At 34.8% G+C, this 24,728-nt stretch overlaps 3 protein-coding genes across 10 annotated transcripts; 1 reads left to right on the forward strand and 2 right to left on the reverse strand.

Moving 5' to 3' along the window:
* The first annotated feature begins 786 nt into the window (after positions 1–786).
* Positions 787–4,548, forward strand: LOC131663445 (lysM and putative peptidoglycan-binding domain-containing protein 2). The gene is made up of 4 exons (XM_058933861.1): positions 787–1,323; positions 1,897–2,040; positions 2,108–2,238; positions 2,713–4,548. The coding sequence occupies exons 1-4, from the start codon at positions 1,135–1,137 to the stop codon at positions 2,945–2,947; spliced, it is 699 nt and encodes a 232-aa protein (XP_058789844.1). The 5' UTR covers positions 787–1,134; the 3' UTR covers positions 2,948–4,548.
* Positions 4,549–4,609: 61 nt separating this feature from the next.
* Positions 4,610–11,267, reverse strand: LOC131663442 (neurofilament heavy polypeptide-like). Of its 6 annotated transcripts, XM_058933855.1 has the most exons (9): positions 10,876–10,943; positions 10,573–10,796; positions 8,507–9,032; positions 7,896–8,271; positions 7,347–7,824; positions 7,111–7,268; positions 6,859–7,026; positions 6,318–6,773; positions 4,612–6,208 (listed from the first exon to the last, which is right to left on the reverse strand). In XM_058933855.1, exons 3-9 carry the CDS (start codon positions 8,933–8,935, stop codon positions 6,030–6,032), a joined length of 2,244 nt encoding a protein of 747 aa, XP_058789838.1. In that variant the 5' UTR covers positions 8,936–9,032; positions 10,573–10,796; positions 10,876–10,943; the 3' UTR covers positions 4,612–6,029. The 6 variants fall into 6 exon arrangements, with proteins under 6 accessions (XP_058789839.1, XP_058789840.1, XP_058789841.1 ...); XM_058933856.1 differs by lacking the exons at positions 10,573–10,796; positions 10,876–10,943 and adding an exon at positions 11,183–11,267 and having other exon boundaries at positions 4,610–6,208; XM_058933857.1 differs by lacking the exon at positions 10,573–10,796 and having other exon boundaries at positions 4,610–6,208; positions 10,876–11,133.
* Positions 11,268–11,581: 314 nt separating this feature from the next.
* On the reverse strand, positions 11,582–14,890 carry LOC131663526 (GATOR complex protein NPRL3). Of its 3 annotated transcripts, none has more exons than XM_058933986.1 (7): positions 14,820–14,890; positions 13,725–14,110; positions 13,385–13,650; positions 13,221–13,316; positions 12,589–13,141; positions 12,337–12,517; positions 11,582–12,212 (listed from the first exon to the last, which is right to left on the reverse strand). In XM_058933986.1, the coding sequence occupies exons 2-7, from the start codon at positions 13,884–13,886 to the stop codon at positions 11,869–11,871; spliced, it is 1,602 nt and encodes a 533-aa protein (XP_058789969.1). In that variant the 5' UTR covers positions 13,887–14,110; positions 14,820–14,890; the 3' UTR covers positions 11,582–11,868. The 3 variants fall into 3 exon arrangements, with proteins under 3 accessions (XP_058789969.1, XP_058789967.1, XP_058789968.1); XM_058933984.1 differs by having other exon boundaries at positions 11,586–12,255; positions 12,341–12,517; XM_058933985.1 differs by lacking the exon at positions 14,820–14,890 and having other exon boundaries at positions 11,586–12,255; positions 12,341–12,517; positions 13,725–14,120.
* Positions 14,891–24,728: the final 9,838 nt, after the last annotated feature.

A 24,728-nucleotide genomic window follows, 5' to 3' on the forward strand; every position in this document is an offset into this window, starting at 1 on the left:
TAGAAGCAAATGTAAAAATTATTATTACATCAAATATGAATTATGTCCTTACGGCAGTACTCGAATCAACAATGAAAAGGAATAATGTTGTGAATTATAAGTAAAATATGAGATTGAAAAAAAATTATAGCGGATGTAAGATAAAAAGGCGTATTTAAAAAGTGGACATTGTTATAAAGATTATTCTTTACGCGAACGCCTAAAAAATGTGACATAATACTGTGGTCAGCGTGTAACGGAAGCAATATATATATATATATATATATATATATATATATATATATATATATATATATATATATATATATATCTGAATCGAACCGGCTCCATGCGTAAGAAGTTTTCTTGGAGAAAAAAACGAAGTAGATGTTCTGCGAACACTATCATATTAAATTCGATTCGATGCGTATGGAATTACGTGCGCGCATGACACAGACGCACATTTGCCATGACAACTCACAAGTGACTTGGGAAGTTTACCCGATGAAGATCAGGAGAATACAGTGTCGGATATTCTTGCGGACTTCATGGATCTTTTTCAATATCAAGTCCGCACGGAATAGCTTTTTCTTTGGAGGTAAATTATTTTGCGCATTACGCGCGATAACAAATTCGCAAACAAATAGTCATCGTGTTTACAAATTGATCCTCTTTTTATTGTTCAAAATAATACATTACAGGATAAAATCGGAAACGGATAAAATCATCGAATTGAAAAATACCATAGATTTCCAATAAGAGCCAAATCCAGGCGCATTTAGTGTCTCAGTATTTTTTGCACGTAAGCCAAAAAAGAGAACTTTATCCATCGAATTTTCCTACGCGATAAAACATCTCCCATCGAAGAATTTCATATATTTTCGTTTCATCCCACGCACGTATTATAGTCTTTGCCGCAAATTCACAAGAGGCGCGCGCAGACAGATGAGATTGAGATAGTGAGTCAACATTGCTGAATGTGCAAGAGAGCGCGAAGTTGTACATAAACTCGAGGCTGCGCGCGCATAGAAGTCGCGTGCGACGAGCACCGAGCAACGAACGACGACGAAAAGGACGTCGCAGCAGAGAAGTGAGAGAACATCGACGAAACTTGTCGCTTGTCCTCGAGCTGTAGTGCTTCGGCGATAACAGCCGATGGATGGAGCTCACTGGAATGGCGGTGGCGACGAGATGGAAGAACGACGCTCTATCCGGAATTCAGGCAGGACTCCCAAGAGATACGGCAGCACCGCTAGGCACGTGACCAGGACTGAAACCCTTGTCAAACACTCTGTTTCCAAGAGCGACACTCTCCAAGGCATTGCACTCAAATACGGTGTCACGGTAATTTATCATTTATTTATAACTTCTTTTTGCCACTTTGTTTATTATCATCGTGCATCTTCCACACATCCGCGAGAAACAGTTATGTGATGTATGTTCATCAATGGCCTAGTTTTACTCGTGCAATTTTGCTAATTTTTTTTGTAAACCTTCGATCGATTGTTAACTACAGCCTTTTCATGTGTGACTATTTTACACAATCATCAATTTTAAAAATTTGTGAGTTTCCTTGAAAACAAGAATTTTTAATTTTTTGAAAGTTGGTTGTTAGGTTTGTTACGTTGAATAAAATGTCAATGGCAGTAATATGACTAACATACTCAAAACTTTTTACTCAACAGTGTCTTGTTCGTTACTACTTTGTGTATCATGTTGTTACACAACTTGAATTTCAATGCTCAAGTTGTATAACTGTATCTTTTGTAATTATTGCTACATTTTTTTCCAATTAACTTACAACTATTGAAGTTTATGAAATATTTTTCAGAGTTATACTTTTTATACTAATCTATTTTTATCATCAACTTAAATTGAATATTGTCTTCTATTGCCATTATGATTTATTTTTTTCAGACAGAGCAAATTAGAAGGGTAAACAGACTGTGGGCTTCGGACAGTTTATTTTTAAGGGAACATTTATTAATTCCAGTTGGTGCTGACAGCCAGCTCTCTGTGTCAAATGCAGTCAACTCTATGCCAGAAAGTTTTGATACCACTGTGAGTCTTTCAATTACCTTTGCTCTTTAGTTTGCAGTCCAATCATAAATTTATGATATGTTTATAGGCTTCTAGTCCATCTTCTGTGTCTTCTTCTATTGATGATGAGAATTCTTCAGTGAATGACTTTTTAGCAAAAATGGACTCGTCCATAGCAAGTGTAAAAAAAGAAATCAAGAAAGTACAAGGGAATAGCGAGTAAGTACAGCATCGGAATATTGTTTTTATTTTATTTCTAAAATCATATGAAACTTTTGTAAAAGTAAATTTTGTTTAGAACAACGTCAAGTAAAAATTTAAGTACTCATTTAACTATTGGAATTGGAAGTAACAAATAACATTACTGATATTCATTTGAGTATGTGCTATTATAATGAACAACTTATAGATTGTTGATTCTAAGTAGTTAACTCTACTTATCTTTCATAAATTACTCATATTATCATAAACAATATAAAAAAATTAGCATTGTTAATTTTTTTTGAAACGATAGTGCAGTTAAATATACATATTTTTACAGTATAAATCTGATACTGAAAGTAATATTATCTTATTAAATGATGCCATATAGTACAAAAATAGGTTATTTGAAATTATTTCTAACTCCAAAAATTAATAAAATTGTTTTAGAATTTAGAAATTTTACTTTTACAAAATATAATTTTTTATTAGGTTCCTTAGCGACGGAGATGACATATATATACAACGACGGAGAGCAACAGCTAGGCTGCGAAATTCTCATCCAATCGTATCTAATTCGCATTTGGTATCTGTAGAAAATCAGCGGCCTTCATCATCTGGTGACATACAAAACTTACCATCGGCAATAGTCATGACACAAGGAAAGAAAGTTAAAACTTCGTTACAAAGGCTGCAAAAGGAACAAGACGAAATGTTTCAGTTGTAGTAGTTAACGTTTGTTGATTAATTCTGATTAGAAAATTCCATTGAAAAAAGTAATTGCTTTAGATTTTTTTGGCTAAAGTCGTAAATTTTTCGTTAGAGATGTAAGTCTGCATGTAAGTAATACTGAGTAGTATTTTTTATTATGGTCGTTTATACTTGCTTGAATGCTCAAAAACATTACACGACAAATAATTGCTCAACTTAAATAGACTGTTTATGTGCGTATAAATGTCTGGAATAAGTCTAATATAACTCACTTTTTCCATAACATGTTAAATTTAAGAAAATTGTGGCTTGAGTACTTTACTTATCAATTTAATTTTGAAATTGTGTTTCTAATCTAATCGTTGATAAGTTGAAGAACAAATATAATATTTATTGTTTATAAACTAGAACTGAAAATAATATATCTTGAATACAAAATATAATAATCACCTATAATTTGAAATGAAACTATGTATGAAGATATAAATTGAAGTGTTAGCTTTTTCTTTTATCTAAGGTGACATAGCATTAAACTTACCAAACTCTTTGGTATTTGTAGCAAAAAAAATTAGGTGCGAGTAAATTTCTGTGAAAATGTACCGGTTTTCAACGAAATATTCCATTACGAGAAAGAACACAAGGTACTAAGTTTTTGCTCCAGAGTCAAATGAATATACTATATAGTTGTTGAATGCGTAAGTCGAGATTAAAAATAATATTAGTATGTATGAATCTAATATTAATATGTTGAACGAATCACGATTCACGCGTGCCTTCAATCGTACTGGGTAACGCATTAATCGAACGTTTTACCCTAAATTATATTTCATTAAACTATATTAAAATGGACTATACTGGAAATTTGTATTTTCTTCAAAGAAAAAAATGGTAGAAGTTGTAAGAAATATTTTAAAAGTAATAATGAGAATGTGCAAGACGTCCATTGTTTTACGCTCATGTAAAACATGAAAAATGACCAATTGGTATGTAATCCAGAGCGCGGATGCACCCTAATTGTAGGCAATATTCTGTACAATCTTTGTTGTAAAAAATGTTATTTGCCTTTGGCATTGAATTTAAATTATTACGTAAGAACATGCTTGACGAATTTTTACTATCCTAACAAAATATTTCGTGTCACAAACATAATTTCAGAGAAAGTATCTTTAATACCTACCTACATTTATGCCACATCGCGTACGTAATGCACAATCTACGAAACTTGTTGATCGTTCTATTAAAGTAATAAAACATTCAATGAGTTTATTTTGTTGAACATTTGTGAATAATTTATCGCGAGTTGAAATTAGTTGGTGTTCATTATTGTGTCATTTATGACACATAAATGTTGAAAGAATGATGCTAATTTTTTTATTTCGATTGCTGATTTTATTGATTTAATTTTCATCAAAATTCATAAAAGCAAAGTGAATATTATATTATTAAAATTGCGATGCTTCACTGAATCATCAGATTTCTGCTAGCAGCTGTGAAATCGAATAATGTATACTATGTAAAGATAATTATCGTATTCTAGAAAAAGTTCTATGTCAGTGACTAAATGACTCATAATAGATGTGTAAAAAAATTACTGCGGCTTTTAGCATAATATTAAAAACGTTCTAAAAAAATGATGTCTTCTTTTTTACCTGCACAACTTTGAAGTAATGATTATCCTTTAGAATTAATTCAAATCATACATTGTAGTTAATTTTATTTTCAAAATTATTCACAAGATCATATTTATGTTGATATGAATACATTCTAAAATTATAACATTGGCTACATTTAACAAATCATTACTTTGAGATTTGAAACGCAGATGAATGTGCAACTTTTGTCTTTTCTGGTAAATATACACTGCCTTTTTCGAATAAAAGTAGACAAGTACAAAGCTAAAATAAATCTATACATATGACTCAATCGTTATTTTGAGTCTACTAGCAGTTTCTTTATCTAAAGTAGATAATGCAAAAGAGGCTCAATTATACGCGGCACCAGTGCAGAGATCACCTGGGTTTTCCAGATCAAGCGTAAAAGTACGCCTTGTAAAACGCAGATAATCTGAAATACAAATTGCATTTGTAACTTTACTTCCTTCCAACCTAGATGGAATTTACTTTGAACTAAAAATATTTACTCGTAAAATCAATAAAAAGAAAGATGATTGCAAACGCAAGTTACAGATCCTTTCTAGGACTAAAAATAAAGTTGCTTGTTCAGCCTCAAAAAAAAAAAAAAAAAAAAAAAAAAAGAAAGAAAAAACTCATTAAAAACAAATACTTAGTCCGTTAATATTAGTTCGATGTTCATTTTTCATCGAATTTTTTCGCTGTCAATCGCCTTTGTACGTACCAATCACTTATAATCGAGTTTCTAGATCTATAGGGCTCTTCAAACTTCCAGTTGTTAGATTGCTTAAAACAGATTAATCATCTCTTTTTTATTCTTTTTAACGCTGTTAACGCGTTTCTGTTTTACAGAATATAACTCACATTCCCAACAGATACATACATATAATATTTGTACATGGGTAATTATCATATCCAATAGAAAGAAAAAATGTATGCTCTTAAGCCCAATCGAATCCATACACGATTCACTTACAACATCAAAAATAGACTATCGCCAAAGTATGCGGTGATGCGCGACACCCTGCCGATTGTTCAGCTGTTTGCTCAGAAAGCCATACTGTCGTCGATTTACTCGTACATTTTTCGAGCACACTTGATTCGCATCGATTTACAGTCCCCGATCGCAGTAGATTTTATGCGCTCAGTGCTAAATGCGCGTTAACGTAATCTCCCTTATTTTTTTTATTTACATTTTTTTTATTAGAAAGCCATTAATATTACTCATTTTTTTGTTAATTATTTTTATCTCAAAAACACGAGTGCCAACAACAAATCAAACATCTTTTTGTTCCTTAGTTATTAATTTTCAAAGGTTCAAAGAGAGGATGTTAACGTATTAGCTATAATTCTCAGCATCATTGTTTTTGCTCTATTTACCAAATCCACGCACGACGTATAGACGTTACTTACAATGCAGACGCTGTTGTACGCATGACGAGTGATTAGGGTGAGCGCAGTATCGCTTTATGTACGAGTGCGTTGTTTTTTACGTGATGGACCTTCTTCACTTGTCGACGGTGTGGATGCCGATGACGTGCTTGCCGTTCGCTTAGGACGTCCGCCTATTAACTTCGTTTCTTGCGTCGTTAATGTTCCTGAAGTCGATGGTGTAGCCGGTGAAGGAGCAGCTGCGACAGATACAGCTAAACAGACATAAGAAAAAGATAAAGTTAATTGTTTACCAATGTTTTATGAAGGTATAATACGCTAGCATTGCTTTATCTAATTTTTTCAATAAGCACATATACTTACGTCGAGCTTTTCCTTTAGATTGTCCTGAAGTACTAGCTAATGCTTTTGGAGGTGGCTTCTTTTTCGGTTCCGAAGTTTTCTTGGATTCTGCTTTTTTTGGAACAATACCACTGGTCGAGGCAGAAGTACTGGGACCGGCTACTACACCTTTACTTCGATTTAACGCTCGTTCAGCCCTACTAGGACCTTTTGGTGCAGCGGAGACTTGTGCTATTGCAACTTTACTACCCGACCGTTTCTTGGTTTGATTTCGCCTTGTCGAAGAAGATTGATCATCAGATGAGTCCGATTCATCAGAGGAATCATTATCGTCATCCTCCTCATCTGTGTCGTCATCTTCAGATTCTTCAGATTCGCTGGACTTTTTGCGTGGACGCTTTGCCTTACTTTTTCCTCCCTTTCCTTTGCCTTTTCTTTTTTTTAGTTGGGCTTCATCCTTATACAATGAAAGGTCCACTAAAATTTAGAATAATATATGTATAACACAATTTTACTATAATAAAATTAAAAAAAAAAAATTAACTTAAAGAAAACCACTCACATCCATCAGGATGGTCTTCAATGATAGCTGGTTTTTCCAAAACACCAGCTTCAACATCAATGGCTCGTTTCAAAATGTTTTCCGTCCGGAGAAGCTCATACTTGGTTAATTGATACTTATTTTTCTCAACTTTGTTCAAGTTTAGATTGGTTAGAATACAGTCAAAGTCTGAAAATTTTTTTATTGCAGCTAGAGATTTCAAATTAAATAAATAAAAAAAGTCTCTTATTGAAAATATTTTCTTCAAATTACCTGTGTGATCATAAAAGTCCGGTGAGTAAATTTCGCCATTATCCTTATCCTGTGAAAGCCAACGAATGCGTATACGTTTGCTAGATTTATAAATATTCTGCATGGCTTGACAAACGTAGAAGCTTCCTTCAGTGTTTCTCACAGCCAAGAATTCATTCCTAAACACAAGTATGTTATGTTTAATAAGTAAATAAATAAACACAAGAGAACAATATTTGATACTAAGAAAAACATACTTGTAAAATACGATCAATTTGTCGTCAGCACCTCCTGTACCTCTTCTAGATGAAGGTTTCGATAAATTTTTAACGATAGAGGACATTTCGGGAAGCGGACTTTGATACATCGCTGTCTGGATCCTTTGTCGCCTAGATCTACAACTTCCAGGAGTTTCAACATTTTCACTCTTCGGCTCTTTTTGCTCGCGAGATTTCCTTTTAGCGGGAGGTCTTGTGGAAACTGGCGTCTTAGCATCTTTCAGTTCTTCAGATTCAGCTTTTTTCGGGCTGTCACTAGTTTTAGTTGGAGACACTTTAGTTGGTGTTTTCTGAGCAAGAATCTCGGTTTTGACAGCTGGCTCTTCGACCTTCAATTGTATTGGAGGTTGTGATTCTTTCTGTGGAGAAGCACTCACTGGTGTAGGAGTCTCTTTTGTTCCACTATTTGCTGGAGATTTCTTTTCTTCTGGTTTGTTTTGCACTACCGGCGTTGCAGCTAAAAATTTTGTAATTAAATTTTTAATAATCTTAATATAAAAAAACTACAACAGTGAATAAAATAAATACCTTGAGGTTCTGACTTCGGCTCTTCTTTCGGTTTTTGTACATCGGAAGTTGCACCAACTGGACGTTCTTGAGCAGGTCCATCGACCATCGAGCTGTTGACCTTAGGTTGCTCTACGGTAGGTTTAACAGGAGAGACTGTTGGTGCAGCTGCAATAGCAGAAGGTACAGCAGCTGCAGGTTGAGCAGTTGTCACTGGAGTAGTGGAAACCGCGTTCGTAACACTGCTAGCCACAGAAACTGGCGTAACATTACTTGCAGGAGGAGCTGCAGATGGAACTACAGCCACTGTTGTAATTGATAGTTGACTCGGTACAGCGACACCACTGGGGACTGATGTTGCAGGTGGTACAGTTGATGTCAATCCGTCTTGTTTATCCTGTAAAAATCATTAAATTGCGTCAATTATCATCTTTTATTAATAGATATTACAATAGTCCTTGATTTTTTTTTAATAGTGTATCCTTAATTTTCTGTTATTTAAATTTTTAATGATTTATTCATAGTTTTCAAAGACAAACATCATCGATTAATCATTTTTTATGATGAAGTGCTATTGTATTTCAATATGAATGACTTTTATTGAATAACGATAAGTGTAATAAATTAATTACTTTAGCTGGTTCCATGCCATTTTGCACGAGCTTAGCAGGATCCTGAACTGGCTCTGGTTCTTTATGTAGTTGTTGCTGCGTTGATTGTGAAGGTATTTGTGGTTGTTGCTGTTGTGATGATTGTTGCTGTTGAGATTGCGATTGCTGTTGCTGATCAGCTGGAATGTTGTTGGGAAAAGGTTGTGTTTGGTAAGGAGGAGCTCTGTGTTCTTGGATGAGACTGAGAGGTTGAGAGGTTGAAAGATTGGGAGGCTGAAGAGTTACATAGTTGAGATTGGTTCCTTGTAGTGGTTTCATTCCACTAGAAGTTTGATCAGTGGATGATACAACTTTTTGGGCAACCATGTTCATTGGCAACATGGTGTGACCACTTGACGCGGTAGGGGTCCCTACACCAGGCATTGATGACTTTATGGCAGGAGCACTCATGACCTGCTCTACTGCAGTTTAGATATTTTTTGGCTCCTCAATCAGCCAAATCCGAGCAGTCCTTAATTATGGACCATTCAGTACACTATCAGTGTATCTAAAATGAATTATAATTATTATTTTATATACAATGTCTAGTATAATTTAACTTATTTAAAATTGTACCAAGTAATTCTTTTAAACTACCAAAATTATTTGCTATATTTCAACAAGCTTAGAAAAGATTATACACACTATATAAAAATTAGACTAGGATTCAATTTAGCGTTAAAAATAATTCATTGCTATGTTATGCAATTTATCTATACTAAATGATTACAAAATAATGAAATATTCATCAAAACATTATTATTTTTAATCAACTACTTACTAAAGGTCTGTAAGTAATTAGTTTCTTTTTACAGTAAAGACTTATTGCATAATATAAACAAAAAATTCCAAACATAACTCTACTGAATACAACAAAATAAAGCAAGTTAACAACTCTGTTTCTTCAAAATATTTTTCTAAGAAACATTCACTATGGCGAATCATAAGAATTTCAATTTTAATAAAATATACCAAACATTCATTCGCTGTAGAATTCGCGATGTTCGTAGCTGTCGCGTATCAACATAAACACAATGCACGAGTATATCAGTAACTCTAGAAAAGAATGTTGCATACCAAGAATACACGCGCAAACACACAGACGTAACTGTCTTCTCTCAATTGGTAGGAATACGGGATTAAAAGAGAAAAGCGTTGCCGATGTGCGGCTTTGAGAGACAGCAGGAGCATAAAAACAGCAACTAACTCTAGGGCCGAAACGCAAGGCCAACGTGGAAGTTGGCGTTATCGGAATTGCGCGCGCGCGAAACGCGGGCAAAGTCGAGATGGGGACTGTACAGAATACAGAGGGCACACGTATCACGCACTCTCTCTCGTTCGCTTTGCCATAGAGCAGAGGGGAATAACCGGAGAAAGTTCGAGTTTGAGCGCGGGTGCGAGGAAGTGCAATGCAAGGGAGGAGGCACGAAAAAGCGCGGGGGCATTTAAGAGGGACGCTGGGGGCCGTACTATTTACGACGGGGGTGGCGCCGCCAAGCTTCGAACTCAGAGGGTGGGGGGTTGAAACGTAAACACGAATCGAATTTTACGAGTCCTCTCTCTCTCTTTCTATCTATGTTTGTCTCTGTGTAAGTAGCGTCGGGTAGCGAACGGACGCGCGCGGGCGTTTGTGGCGCAAAAAGGAAAATGCAAGTGCACAAAGCCAGAAAGAGAGAAAGACAGAAAGCGAAAGAAAGAGTGCGCGCGTATACAGGTAGAGAGACAGGCAACCGCGAGAGGCGCTGCTTCATTATTCTCGAACGTTGCTCGCTTAGCTCGACTGTGACAATTCATTGGTAATCTCAAGACGTCGCTCTTCATTTTTTATTTCTCTTGTCTCGTTCCCGCCATACCTGCGCTCGGTCTACGTCCCGAATTAATGATACTGACGGAAGAGTTAGGCTATATTTGCCCCTGTGTGGACGTAACGCGCACTTTTGCCATCACTTTTTTATAAGCTCCCGCATACCGAGACTACTCCGGCATCGCACTCGAACTCGTATATATACATGCGCGCACACGTAGTCACATATACCGCGGAAGCTTACCTTGTCGGCGTACAGCGTGATAGCAATGTAGCTTCACCGGCGCATCTTTCCTCGAAACCGTGATAAATAATTACGAGAGGTGCGCCTTCGACATTGCCAAAGACACGCACGCACACACTATTACCGCTCTCGGCTTCCTTCCTATGTCCTTCTGTTGCGCTTTCGTATGCCGATGACGAATCAACAAACACGCACAGGCAACACTTCTCCTTGCCTATCCGCTCCTAGTCAATTGTAGAAACGTATTGTACAGAGTCGATCACACAACTACTTTCTGCCACCAGAGATGCTCGTTATACGCACGCAGAGCAGCAACAGCAATGAAAAAACGGGAATGCCAGACGTTAGATGGCGTCGGTCCACCCAGCGGCGGCGGCGGCGGCGACGGCGGCGGCGGTGGCGGTTTCTCGTTTCCCTCGTTCGTTTTCGTCTCCGCGCGTGCCTGCCTATAGTTCTCTCTCTTTCTCTCTTTCACTGACACTATATGCTTTAATATATGCTTCTTTTTTTCGCGCACTTTACTCCCTTAAGATTTATTTGACCATTACCATTCTTTCGAGATTACCTAGAATATTCGTGTTTCGAAATTTTACTTACTTGAATCACTTACCAATAATGTTTTCAATGAATCTATGGCTCTACTAAAATTTTAATTGTGGCTAAACGACGCTTGTTGTCGGCAGCTAATGTTGTTTCTCTCTCTCTTTCCCTCTACCTGCCCAGTTTAGTGACACGCTCTCTTGGCGACGCCGCTAACGTAACAAGCTAGGGGATTTCCTAGGGAATTGGAAGAGTTTTGCCTCTTGCCTGTAGAAATATTATGGCGCGATTTTTCGAAAATATTTAAACTCCGTCCTTACGTGACTTGTTTATTATGCGTCAAAATATGTACTGTAAAGACAATAATGATCTCATTTGGTGTTGTAAATTTTCATCCTATAACATCATTGCAAAAAATTATTTTAATGAAAATTGCTCTAATATTTTAATAATTGTAAACGGTAATCAACAAATTTTTTTCAAAACACATTTACTGTTTTTATTTAAAATTAAATTATTTGAAAAGTCGCACCTTAATCACTGATATTTGCTATCAAAATATTTATTAGTTTTAAGCTACTAATAATTATTAAATTAATAATTGAAAGAATTAATAACTAGTTCGAGATCTGTTGTAGATCATTCAGTTCAGACTTGTTTTTTATAAAAATATGAAAAATAATAACATTTACATTAATTCGAGAATATTTACAATTTGTAATTTACAATAAATATGTGGAATGCTTTTCAATTCTCTCATCTAGGAGCTTGCCGAGAATAAAACATTGCCATAGCAGGATCTTCACTTTCACACGTGATCAACACGTCTCGAAATTTATCCAATATTTGCAACAATTGAGATCGGCGAATATTTTCTAAATACATAATCTCTTCTAAATGATGTCCTCCTTTGAAGTACCCCATGCGACATAACTTTTCTAACAAAATAACGTCATCAGATGGATAACCATCCGTTTGAAATGAGTATATTTCATCTGTCTTGTCTGAAGAAATATCAACTTTTGAGTCATGTGGAGTACCCTTGAGTGTATCATTTAAACTCCAAGTACCATCATCTAATGTTACATTTGGACTATCTTCTAGTAATACGTTAGTACCATTTACTGTTCCTCCTATATTTTTCTGGCAGTAGAAATTGTTGTAATTCAAATATCGAGACTTTATGAAAATAAAAAGAACTAATTATTTTTATTTTAATAATACTTACAAGAGATGAGCGACCGTGAACTGTAGGCATATATTGAACATAAGTATGCAATTGCAGTAATAAATGATTTTTCAAGAGCCAAATTATTATTTTCACTAGATGTGTTTGTTGTTGAGGTTGGCTCAAAGGATTTAGTTTTTGACTTATTGAAGTAGGCAAAGAAAATTCACTTATTACCTAGATGACATTATATTTAAATAAAATAAACTATGCAATCAAAAAAAAATTATACATTCATTAATATATACCTGTAAAAGGCACATTCCAGTGAATTGTTCTGAAAATGCTTCTAACATACAATTTGTTAATACTGCATCAGGTGAAACTACATAAACATTACTTTCACATAGCGGATAAATTATTGTTGCTTTAGCCCAATAGACCAAATGACCAGTCAATTGAAAAACTTGAGCCAAAGTCAAATCTGAGTCAGCAGACAAAGTTTGTAAGCTTTTCAAAGGATTATACATTTGAATCAAACGGCAAAGTGCAGGTGAATGGTCTGTTGGTAAAGAATCAAGTAAATCCATTGGTTCAGTCAAAAGTAAAAGTCCATGATATGGCCTTAAGCTATCAAGACATCTGTCAATGATTTCAGGGTCTACCACAAAACCTTTTTTATGAGTTTGATGTACTTTTTGAGGCAAACAAAAACTAACTTGTATCCATTTATCTATCATTATATTAATAATACCAGATGTGCTTAAGCTATTAAAAATTGACTTCAAATCTCGAGCCAATGAGCTTTTTTGCAAAATGGTTTCATAGGGTGACTCTTCTAGATCACTTTCTTCTTCAGACCTAAATTTTAAGTACAATTACTCATTCAAAATCAGTGAATCACTGACACAATTCAAAATATTATAAACAAATTGATTACCTAGCAGCAACTTCATCAAGTGTGGATACCATTGTTTTTATTTCTTCTGAAAGAAAACCACATCTTTTTTCTTCATGCCTCAAAGCTATTCCAAGTCTGAAAAATTATTGATATTATAGTCGCTTTATTAATAATGACCAAATCCTATACTATTACTTACAAACCTTTTGCTTAAATCATAGTAACACCTAACAACAGAATGACTAGCTTGAGCTTGCAATGCAAAAACTACATTAAACAACATGGAAGAATTTACTTCTTTTGGTCCTCGTGATGGAAGTAATGTTGGATGACCAACAAATCGTACCTCATTGACTTTTAATTCAAATTTTGTCTCGCATAACTCTGGTTTTACAGCAAAAAGTGTTGACAATACTTCATCAGATAATCCAGTAAGATTCCCATGGGTTTGATTAGGGAATGGTAGAGGCTGTATTGCAGAATAATAATTCGTTTTACAATAAACATTACCAATATTAGTCAAGATTAAATATAAAATAAAACCTGTAGAGAATCCTCTGCAATGATCATTGAATAAGGATTTTTCCGCCTCAAACATTGATTTGGATCTCGTTGATGATTTCTTACGTGTGGATAACGAAAAAGCATTCTGTCCCCTTTACTATCACTTTTCACAAGAATTATACTTAAAGGATTGATTTCCATTTTGAGTTGTATTTATTTATTATTCTACATAACTTGCGCAAATGCAAGTGCTAACTGCTACATAGTCAACTCGACAACTGCTCTCTATTTGAAGTTTCAGGTTATGCTATCGTGTATCTGTCTTCTCTCGCAATTCGGATTAGAAAAATTCGCATCAGCGCCTCTATTAGTAGTGGCGCAAGCCGTGAGAGTAGGTTGCATTTTACTTCACCGAGAGATTTTGCCTTTATTTTGCATTGAAATATATGAAGTTTTTTTATTGCTATATTTAATTGAATAGTAACACCAATTACAAATCAAAATTCTATGTAAGCAATAAATATCACTTCAATAATTATTTTGTAGGACTTTTGAGGGTCAAATTATGTTTTTGTTTATGTAAAACGGCTTTTATTTAACGTTGGTACTTAAAACTATCAACAATCATTTTTATTTTAAAAATTTGAAAGAGATATCACCCGTAATAGTCGTAAATATTGATGATATATTTGCTGAGTAAGTACTTGTAAGAATATCATTAGTCCTTAATTTAATCATTAATTTATTGTGCTTGTCAAGTATATTCTTAATCTCGCAAAATAATATAAACGTACACAATAAATAATGTAATTATTTTTCAAATAAATGAATCAGCAAACAATTTCTAGTAAACATTAATGACAATTATAGATGCTATATAAATCTTACGATGTATATATATATATATATATATATATATATCTACATACATATGTATATATATGTGATATTCATATAATTTCTTTCTAATTTTCAAAATTGAAATGATATTTCACACTGTTAAGTACGAATTAATGTCGTTTTTTACATCAAAGTTGTACAAAACTATAAATATCGAAGTGAGATTTGGTATAGACACAGAAGTTTGATTTACAATTACGTTATGATTAAATTTAACATTAATATAAAATTTACATATATTTGACGTATTGTAATTCTTATGACGGAGCAGACTGCAGAGAGGGCAGAGTGCAGCCTACTCTCACGATTTGCGTCACTAACTAAGGGTCTGTCTCCATAGGGCCTGCCTGAGTCCGTCCGAGCCGGCCGAGATTTTTTATGGGCACGCCATCTCTATAATTTCGTGTTCATGCGTTTCTCGTATTGGCTGCGTCCGATCGGGCTCATTTATGTAAACGCAGCCATTCACTATGAAACTCGCCATTGGATACGAAATTATAGAGATGGCGTGCCCATAAAAAATCTCGGCCGGCTCGGACGGACTCAGGCAGGCCCTATGGAGACAGACCCTAATAGAGGCGCTGTTGCGAACTTTCCCAATCTTAATAGTTATAGATAACTGAAAAAAATGAATCGCTTTATACCGACTTACTACTTTTGAATGTTATCTGCTCAAAAACTACATACTTTACATTTGAAAATGAAAAATGAAATATATAAAATGCACTGTTTTAATTGATATCACAATATTCTATAAATGATGATATTATAGAGTTTTTATACAATCCTTTCAACAACAACGTTGAAAAATATCTATTTTAATTCCTTTCGCTATATAGATGTGTACATTTGTATACAATAATTCGTCTATTTTGTAAAAATTATCTACTACATAGAAGTGATAATACTTTATAAAGGGCTCGGATTATACCTTCAGAACAGTGTTTGTAGTCGTAGCAGCCGTTTAACGAGAATGGCTGAAATAGATACAGTGTACTTTTTTATAAAGCCAGTACTTTGCATTATTTTTACAATTGATCTATTTAAAGAATCCGAATGAAAAATATGCCGATAATATATTTTAATATTTCGCAGAAATATTAAAATTAATATATTTATTTGTAATTTGCATTATTATTATTAATTATCAATACACTTCTCTTTACAAATGAAAAAGCTTTATTTTTCAAGTCTAGCCAGTTTTTAGTTTTTTTCTCGGTTATGTTTTGTATGTAAAGGAACAATGGCAAATAAGCCTTCAATTGTTCATATTATAAATTAATTTATTTATAACTTATATTCGTAATAACTCTTGGATTATCGTAAATTTTCGATGATACGAGAACAACTCGAAGTTATATAGAATTCAACAAGCATCCAGTTTTATTTGTCAGCCATATTACTTTTTAATTCTACTATAAGTGCGATTAATTTAACAATGCATTGATTTACCCGCAGAATATAACAAAATAAGGAATATATCATGGAGAGTAGAATAAATCAGTCAAATAATAATTTGACTAATAATAAAAGTAATAACTTTCAAATATTCTTAACGAAATTTAAATCTTTATAGTGAGTGTTGATGTTTCACTGTAAACATAGCCATAGATGTTGTAATATGATTTAAAGATTGGACTTAAAGCTTTGCAATATTCATACTGTAATACTGTTATAATATTGTTAATCATGCACAATTGGTAAATTCAGATAATACGTAACTTAAAAAATCGATGGAACCAACGTAGTATATATCGTCAGATCAGTCCAAAAAGGTTCCATATCGGAAATTGCTTCAAGAAGATTCTACGTCGAAGGCTCTTTTAAAAAAGTCCTATGTCGACTTTTTTGAAAATGGTTCTATCACAATTTTCTTGAGAATTTTTCAACATTCAAATAAAAATGATTTGTACATCACCTATTGCTATTAACTCAAATAAAAATAATAATTTTAAATTGTACAACACTGATTCAGCATAGCCATGGAAAAACGTTTGAATGGCGTCTAGCAGTTATATTTAATTATAATGTAATTCTCAAGCGTGAAAATATTAGTAAACCAGAATTTATTTATAAAATAGATCAATAATCATCTAATAGTTAGATTTATTATATTAATAATAGATAAATGAAAATAAAACCAAATAAAAAAATTTTATTTTCTAGCCAATGATCACACTCAACACAAGAAAATATCTGCATTAACAAAAATCTTGTTTATTTTTTTTTAATTAAAAGGAATAATCTTAGTCAATGAACAAGTGTATTTAACTTAAAATATGTCATAAATATTATTTAACTGAAAAAGTATTAAACATGAATTGAGTACGTGAAGAAATCATTTTGCTTGCATCAAGATTAATTAAAAATTTTTACACAAATAATTATGTTCAATTATAACTTAGCTAGTGGGCGAAAAACAGCGTGAATAGTAATTTACATGAATTTACTTTAACGATTTAAAATTGAAGTAAGACTCGCATCGATGTTTCATAATAAATAGTCATGTGAATATCTATCTATTTTTTAATAAAATTCCCTTTAAAACAATCAGTAAAAATTTTCAACTTCCTAAAAATGGGCTGCTTAATTATTTTGGCTATAAAATTTAGTTTATTGTGTGGCATCTAAAAACGTAAACAAATAACAGTGACCTGCTTTAGCTTTATATTCCGAGAATTCCAATGCTGTCAGCCCACCGGCACAGCACGCGTGAGTTGCAACGTTCAGTATACGTCTTGCTTATGCACGGATGCATTTCTAAGATTTTCAGTCGTTTTTAACTCAAATAAAATCGTAAAAATTGTAAAAATTAAGTTTTTTAGAATTAATTTGACATTATTTATGATTTTGCAAAATCAATACTAACGAAGTACTGAATGTATCCTTGGTCAAAAAAGACTAATTTGAATATTAAGACACGAAATAAAAGTTTATATATAATGTTTTGATATAACAAATTGTATAATTATGACTATAATATCATTAATCTTTATGACTGAAATATTTAATCTTAAGTCGTTAATAACAAGTAACATATAAATGTAGTTATTAGATAACTATATTAATCTATTTTATAAACGAATTCTGGTTTACTAATATTTTCACGCCATTAAAATCACATTATAATTAAATACTTATGAAAACTACGAAACGCAATTCAAACCTTTTTTTCATGGCTGATGAACAAGTGCTACGTAATTTAATGTTCTTATTTTTATTTGAGAAAATATCTACCTAAAAGTCGACATGTAAGCAATTTTAGTTTGAAAGTTGACAAATTTTCGAGGTAAAACTTTTTTCGAGAAAATTAAGATAGGACCTTTTTTAAGAAAATTGACATAGAATTTTATTCAAGGTTCCTACGACATAGGACTTTATTGGAAGAGCGTACGACGTAGGACCTTCTTGGAGCAATTTTTTTTGTGGTATTTTCTTGATTGACCTGACGAGACGTTCATTTGTAAATATTACTAAGTAGTTTATATGGAAGAAACGAATTAAGCGACCATTACAATTAACAAACCCAATAATAATAAAAATGACAAGGTATTGATTAATATATATCTGAAATATACCCTGAATATAAATTAAACAGGGATAATGCAGAAATACTTGAATGTCATTGGTAAAACAACTTGATATCCGAAATGATCCTAACCTAATAAAGATAATTGATATTAAGAGTATACATAGTATCAAATATACAAGACAGTATAACGGAACTATCACGTCTATAATCGTCTAATCCAGACTTCAGAAGTAGGCTATTTAAATAACAATTTGATACACATTTCACTTTATCGACTATTCGATATTGCCCTGATCAGGCGCTCTTTCAATTCAAAGTTAGCAAAAATCCTAAGTCGGTATGGAAGATGATCAATCAAAATTAAACAAAAAAGTTCAAAAGTAAAAATAAAAAGTATTTGATAATAAAAATATTATATCAGAATATTCGAATAATTATTTTTGTAACGTAGGGCGTCAGATAAATCAAAAAAACAAAAATTTAAATAATGATAAAGCAAAATGAGTAAAGTTTATTTTATTTATTTATTTATTTGCCAGAGTATATACATAAATTACACAATATATATACATACATTACATACTAAATGTAATCCAGCAGAGGAAGTTCATTCCTGTTCGCTGGTCTGGTGAGAACTTAAAACTAAACTCAAGACAAAAAAATACATACACAACTTAAATTGTATAAGATTGTCCTGTCTGCTTATTCTGCCGTAGCATTATGCTATGGCAATATACCAGACTCCGTATAACATTTGTTTTGCCGTTGTGTAGTATCCTATGGTCACTTTTCTGTTTCTTCTGTATATATATAAGGCCCCGGTCCCATAGGTACGTACGAATGCGGACGGATACGGACGCGAATCGCAACTCTAGTAACATCACTAAAAATATCTAGTTCAATTATTTAGTACCAACACTAACGGGAGTGAGCAAAAGTGACTGTTGTTTAAAACTGTAGCGCCGAACGTACCACATTGAATGAACGCCTATCTAACCTTTACATTATTGCAGTCTATAAGATGGCAAATGATAGAGGATTGATAGACTTTCAACTACAATTAGTGGAATTAGGCCTTAATTTTATGGAAGTACTTGAATATATGAGAAGAAGAAAAAAAAATATATAAATGATATGTATTAATCATCCCAAAAACTTTTTTTACATTAGCATACTCATCAATAAGCAATATTCATGAAAATTTGAAAAGTAAATTGTAGACCTGACATTTGAACATTAAATGTGGTACGTTCGGCGCTACAGTTTTAAACAACAGTCACTTTTACTCACTACCGGTAGTGTTGGTACTAAATAATCGAACTAGATATTTTTAGTGATGTTACTACAGTTGCGATTCGCGTCCGTATCCGTCCGCATCCGTACGTACCTATGGGACCGGGGTCTAACTCTTAAAATTATTTAATTTTCCTGGACTATTATTATAAGGGAAAAGGTAGATAAGACTGTTTCAAGGATTTGGGTTTCGATTATGGATTAGACAATGGATTTGGTTAAAACATACGAAAGATCATAATATATTACTGCAAAAATGTAGATATGGAATAAGAGGTAAAGCACATGACCTTCTATGAAGTTACTTATCTGATAGAAAACAAAGAGTTAGATTAAATGATGAAACTAGTGGCTATCAAATAATCGAAATTGAAGTTCCAGAGGCTACAATAATGGAACCTCTTATTTTGTTTACATATTGTATGTTAATGACTTGCTTGTGAAAATAATTAGCATACGCAGATGCCACTTCTATGATATCACAGGATGAACGTTGGAATATTGCTATAAATAAAATGAATGACTTACTTGTACTGTAACTAACTGGTTAAATATTAACATATTATCGTTAAAATATTACTTATAAATGATGAAATTTTAATTCATGGTAAACGTATGAAAAAAGCTAATAAAACTTAATCGCGAAGGTATCTCGAATTATTACAATATTAAATGCTCTAGTTATATTAACTATATTTTTAATAAAACTAAATATTTAGTATTTATTTGTTATAAATTAGCTAAAATCGCTTGTAAACAAATACATGCATATTTTTGTAGATTTATAAATTACGGAATCTTGTTCTAAAGAGATGCAGAGATATTTTATACCCACTTCAAAACATACAAAATAAACCTTTGAAAATAATTAGTAAAGAAAAATTTATAAATAAAAATTATCCACTATAACTGGATCAAAATTATGTATTAGAATCCTTATATTATGATTTTGATAAATTAAGTACAAAATATAATAACTGAAATGGCAAAACAAGAGTTAAAAGTATTCCAATTCCGAAAAATTAACAAAACGATGTATAAAAAGTTGTTGCGTTATTGATACTAAAATATTCAATAGATACCTAAAGAACTAAAAGTTTTATATGGTAATAAAAAACTAAGTTTCTTTCTTTTTTAGATTACGTTTATAGTATTAAAATTTTCATATACATATTTCTATACAATTCCTACAAATGAGAGGAAATTCTTCTTCTGTACACTAGTTCTTTATTTATCAATGTTCTATATATCAATATATTTATCTATTATATATCAATATTCTAATAGCTAAATTATACTATTTAGCCACTAGAATGCCGTAAAATAAAAAATTAAAAAAATTGAAATAAATATCTTACATTTTTTATTTTAAAATTGCTCAAATTATTTTTTAGAAAATTACTTACCGAAAATTTGACGTCGACTAACTTACTTCAGTACCATTTTGCTCTTTCATCAAATTAAGAAGATAGAACTACAAGTTTGATTCAGTAATAAAAAATTTGTAGAACGGAAACTAAATAAAAAATGATTAGTAAGAAACGAATGACAGTTTCTAAATGAAATTTTATTTTATTTTTAATATTGTATTTATATAACTAGTATTAAGCTTTGCTTATCTAATTTTTAAAAATTGTTAATAGTATTAGAGTATTTATGTAAATATTGGTATACAATTTCTGCAAGAAACAAGAGAATAAATCTATAGGTTGGTAGTTAATACCATTTAACCATCAAAATATTATAAAATAAAATAAAAAAAAATAAAAATGAAAATAAAATAGTAATTGGAGATTCAAAAATTCAAGTAGGATATGAATTAGTGGTCGTATAGTCTGTTTCAAAGTTTAATTAATGTTTAATTGAGATTTAATTATTTGACAAATATTCTGTAGAAATTTTACATTCGATGTTTTATAGTCATTTAGAAGTATATTATTTCCATTCCTGTTGATAAGACTGATACATGAATCAACGAAATGGATAATTCGTAAAATAAATTTAGTAGAGTAGGTAACCGTTAGCTATGTCCAACCGTTCGATTCTTTGCCTCATCTGCAACAATGGGGCAATCAAAGTCGGCCAAAGCCATGGCAAATAAACTGCCAACAGCTTCGACGAAAAATCCCGAAGCGATGACAGAAGAAAGACAAGGAAAAGGAGGAAGATAGCAAGCCGATATCGGATGATTGTCGTGTTGGGTCGCCGTTCTCGCGACAGTTTTTACATGTCGCGCGGTCGACGACAGGGGGTGACGTTCTCTCGGAAGGGGGGGGGCTACCGAACTCTTCTGGCTGTTTTTTGCCTAGATCGTGGTTTAGATTATAGATTATCTTACATCCGGTCTCTCACAGCGCCGAGCGCTAGCTCGCTGACTGGCGCGCGTCCGCTGAGAAAAGCCCGCGGCTCGCGTATCTGTACTTTGAACCTATCGAAGAGCTGGCTCCGCTCGGCGGAGAAAGAGAGAGAGAGAGAGAGAGAGAGAGAGAGCGCGGAGAAGGAGGATTTTCCCTGTGTCTCGAGGGCTACGCTGCAGCCAAGTTAACAGTGCAACATCCACTTAATCAGACCATCACGGGCTTTACGATCAATACGACTAAGTAACGCGTATGTTCGATGAACAGAGAGATGATCGCTTAACCGCGCTGTATGCCCAGCATGATGAGCCTCGGCAACCTTTGAATTACGTAACTGCAACCGTGCACTCATCATCGGAACTACGAGTAATGTTTTTTTTGTTTTTTCTAACTCAATTTTCACTCTGTGACTTTGTTTGCCGAGCACGTTACGTCTTCGCCAGCTATATTATTATTTCGGATATTAGTACAGTCTCTTACATTCGTACAACTCGATCGAAGCGGCTTGCAATTATGTCACTCGCTTTTAGCTACGCATGATTGCGCTATTGAATGAGCATTAATTGAAGTAAGCGCTAAGTGAAAATCATTATCGAACGCGAGTTTAGGACAGAGAAGGCGTTCGCGTAAGTAGATAAATGAGCGTACGATCAGACGCAGTTCGCAAACTTCGGTTATCGAATGCAACTGTTATGCACAGCATGACGCAGGCCGTGAAATTATGCAGCACAAAGTTTTTCGATAAGTCGCCGTGCGCATCCTTGTTATTGTTTCGCACGTCGCGCAGCCGTGCACTCATACACACACGCACACATAGTTGACCCTGTACGAGAAAATGGCAATTTGAAATAGTGCAATATCACTTTCGAGCACGGAAGTTTTCACGCGCGAGAACGAGAATGCCGAGTCCCTTCGAGCTGAAAAATTTACGATGGAAAGTTCGGAATGAAAGGGGGCGCGTGCACGCTGACCGGCTTCGAGAAGTTCGGGCGCGGGAAGTATTTTCGGGGCGGAGACAGCCAGCCCGAATCCAGGATAAGCGACACTTGTCGGGCGCTCTCGCCGAGGCAAACAGCCAATCGGCATTCTAATCAAAACGCGCATAAAGCACACGGGTATACGCATCCTAATCCTTGTCGGCAAGTGCTGAGCAAAACGGAGAGGGGGGGGGGGGGGGGGTCAAAAAGGAGGAAGTAGCATTGGCGAACGATAAGAAGACGAGCTGCCGCTTGCCGGCGATGGGCAAATCTCCTCTACTAGGATTCTGTGAGAATGGCCGCGAATCTATCGGTCTGCTCGCCCGCGAGGAGGATGTTTAATGCGAGGGAGTGAGGAGAAGAGAGGGGCGGGAGGAGGACAGCTCTCTCGTACACACGCTCTCTCTCTCTCTCTCTCGAGCAAGAGCCGCGCGTAAACACCGCGCTAGCTAGCCGAGCACACGATAATCGCGCAACTCCACTCCCGCGGATCTGTATGTAGGGAGACTTGCTATATCTCACAAAGAGAGCGAGAGAGAGAGAAAGAGAGAATACTCCTGCGGGATCGATAAGCTTCCAAAGTACAGATCAGCAGCTTCCGAAAATTATATGCATTCGGAAATGACGTTGTGCCGTCGTTTTCGCGCTTGGTAATACAGCTGAGCTGCGCCTCTTCTCGTCCTCACGTTTTTCATTCGCTTTCGGCGCATACATTAATTCTATATTCGAGGTACGATTCATTTTTGTCAATTTCACTTTTCAAATTTCCACCGTCGGAAATTATTACTTTAAGAACAAAACATATTTTTACGAGCCGCTTTACGGTGCCGCCGGTATATCTTGCGAAACATTATTTTTCAACTGTCGAATTTTATGATTGGCAGTTTTACGAAAAGTAAGAGAATATCGTTTTTTTTTCTTTGTTCTCCGATAAAAATTTTCCACAAAAATCGACAAGTGGCATCTAAATTTTCACGTATATACAAATACCACTTGCGAACGTTGAAAGTGGCGAGTGCGTCAATGCTCAACCAGACCGTTATCGTTCGAGCGCCAAAAAATCATCCGCTCGCGATGTCTAACAGAACGCAACCACCGCGGACGACGAAGTAGCAGCCGAAAAACCAGCTAGATTTGTCCTGGTTCTCTTGGGCGGCCATGGCAACGACGCGTGTACCGGGTCAGGCAAGCTCCGCACATAAGTGTATGCGATCCGCAAGCAATAACTTGGTCATTTCCAAGTTATTGCACACGAGGAAAATGCGCGTGCGAGAGGCGAGGCGGGGTAGTAGTGCGAGGCCCGTGCAAGCAGCGCAGATAAAAGGCGAAGAAGGAGAAGAAGAAGACAGCGAAAGGTAAAGAGGAGAGAAATAAAAATTCAGCCGATGGAACAAAAGAAGTCGAGATAAAAAGTCCCTGATAAACAGATAGATAAAGCAGCAGCCTGGCGAAGGGCGCGCAGAAAGCGAGAGAGAGAGAGAGAGAGAGAGAGAGAGAGAGAGAGAGAGAGAGAGAGAGAGATAAAAGTAATGCACAAAGAGAGACGGGAAAAAAGGCAAAGTTATTTCTGCCAAAGTATACAGGTATATAATAGCTGTGTATATATACACTAGTAGGACTCGCTGGCGCGAGTAGAGGATCTGACCCGTGTGCTTTCTCTCTCTGGCAAGGGCCAGCAGCGGCAACAGCAGCCTGTGTTGCACCGCGAGCAGCGCGCTAGAGAGGAGAGTGGGAAAAACTCTCTCGGACTCCTCTCTTGCTGTGTGTGTGTGTGTGGGTACGGATAGAGAAAAAACGAACGGGACCGAGAAGCGCGGGGGTGCGCGCTGCTCGCGCGGGAATGCGGTAGGTAGAGGGTGTTGCGAACGTCCGCTCTCTCGTAAAGCGAAAAGGCGACCCAAGCGCGTCGCGCGAGCCGCGCGCGATCGGTTATACGGGAGAACGAAGAAAAAAGCGCCACGTCGTCGGGGGGTGGTAATTAGCG

The sequence above is a fragment of the Phymastichus coffea genome, unplaced genomic scaffold, assembly GCF_024137745.1.
Source record: "Phymastichus coffea isolate CEN01 unplaced genomic scaffold, Cenicafe_Pcof_1.1 PCOF00036, whole genome shotgun sequence".
Classification (NCBI taxonomy): Eukaryota; Metazoa; Arthropoda; class Insecta; order Hymenoptera; family Eulophidae; genus Phymastichus; species Phymastichus coffea.

Bases quoted from the DNA above. Each gene is read 5' to 3' on its own strand.
- LOC131663526 (XM_058933984.1), bottom strand. From the start codon at position 13,886: ATGGAAATCAATCCTTTAAGTATAATTCTTGTGAAAAGTGATAGTAAA. The intron at 13,651-13,724 runs GTTTTATTTTAT...TCTGCAATACAG, and splicing joins TTGCAGAGGATTCTCTACAG to CCTCTACCATTCCCTAATCA. The intron at 12,518-12,588 runs GTATATATTAAT...AATGTCATCTAG, and splicing joins CTGGAATGTGCCTTTTACAG to GTAATAAGTGAATTTTCTTT.
- LOC131663445 (XM_058933861.1), top strand. From the start codon at position 1,135: ATGGATGGAGCTCACTGGAATGGCGGTGGCGACGAGATGGAAGAACGA. The intron at 1,324-1,896 runs GTAATTTATCAT...TATTTTTTTCAG, and splicing joins CACTCAAATACGGTGTCACG to ACAGAGCAAATTAGAAGGGT. The intron at 2,239-2,712 runs GTAAGTACAGCA...ATTTTTTATTAG, and splicing joins AAAGTACAAGGGAATAGCGA to GTTCCTTAGCGACGGAGATG.
- LOC131663442 (XM_058933856.1), bottom strand. From the start codon at position 8,935: ATGAGTGCTCCTGCCATAAAGTCATCAATGCCTGGTGTAGGGACCCCT. The intron at 8,272-8,506 runs GTAATTAATTTA...TGATTTTTACAG, and splicing joins ATGGCATGGAACCAGCTAAA to GATAAACAAGACGGATTGAC. The intron at 7,825-7,895 runs GTATTTATTTTA...CAAAATTTTTAG, and splicing joins GCCGAAGTCAGAACCTCAAG to CTGCAACGCCGGTAGTGCAA.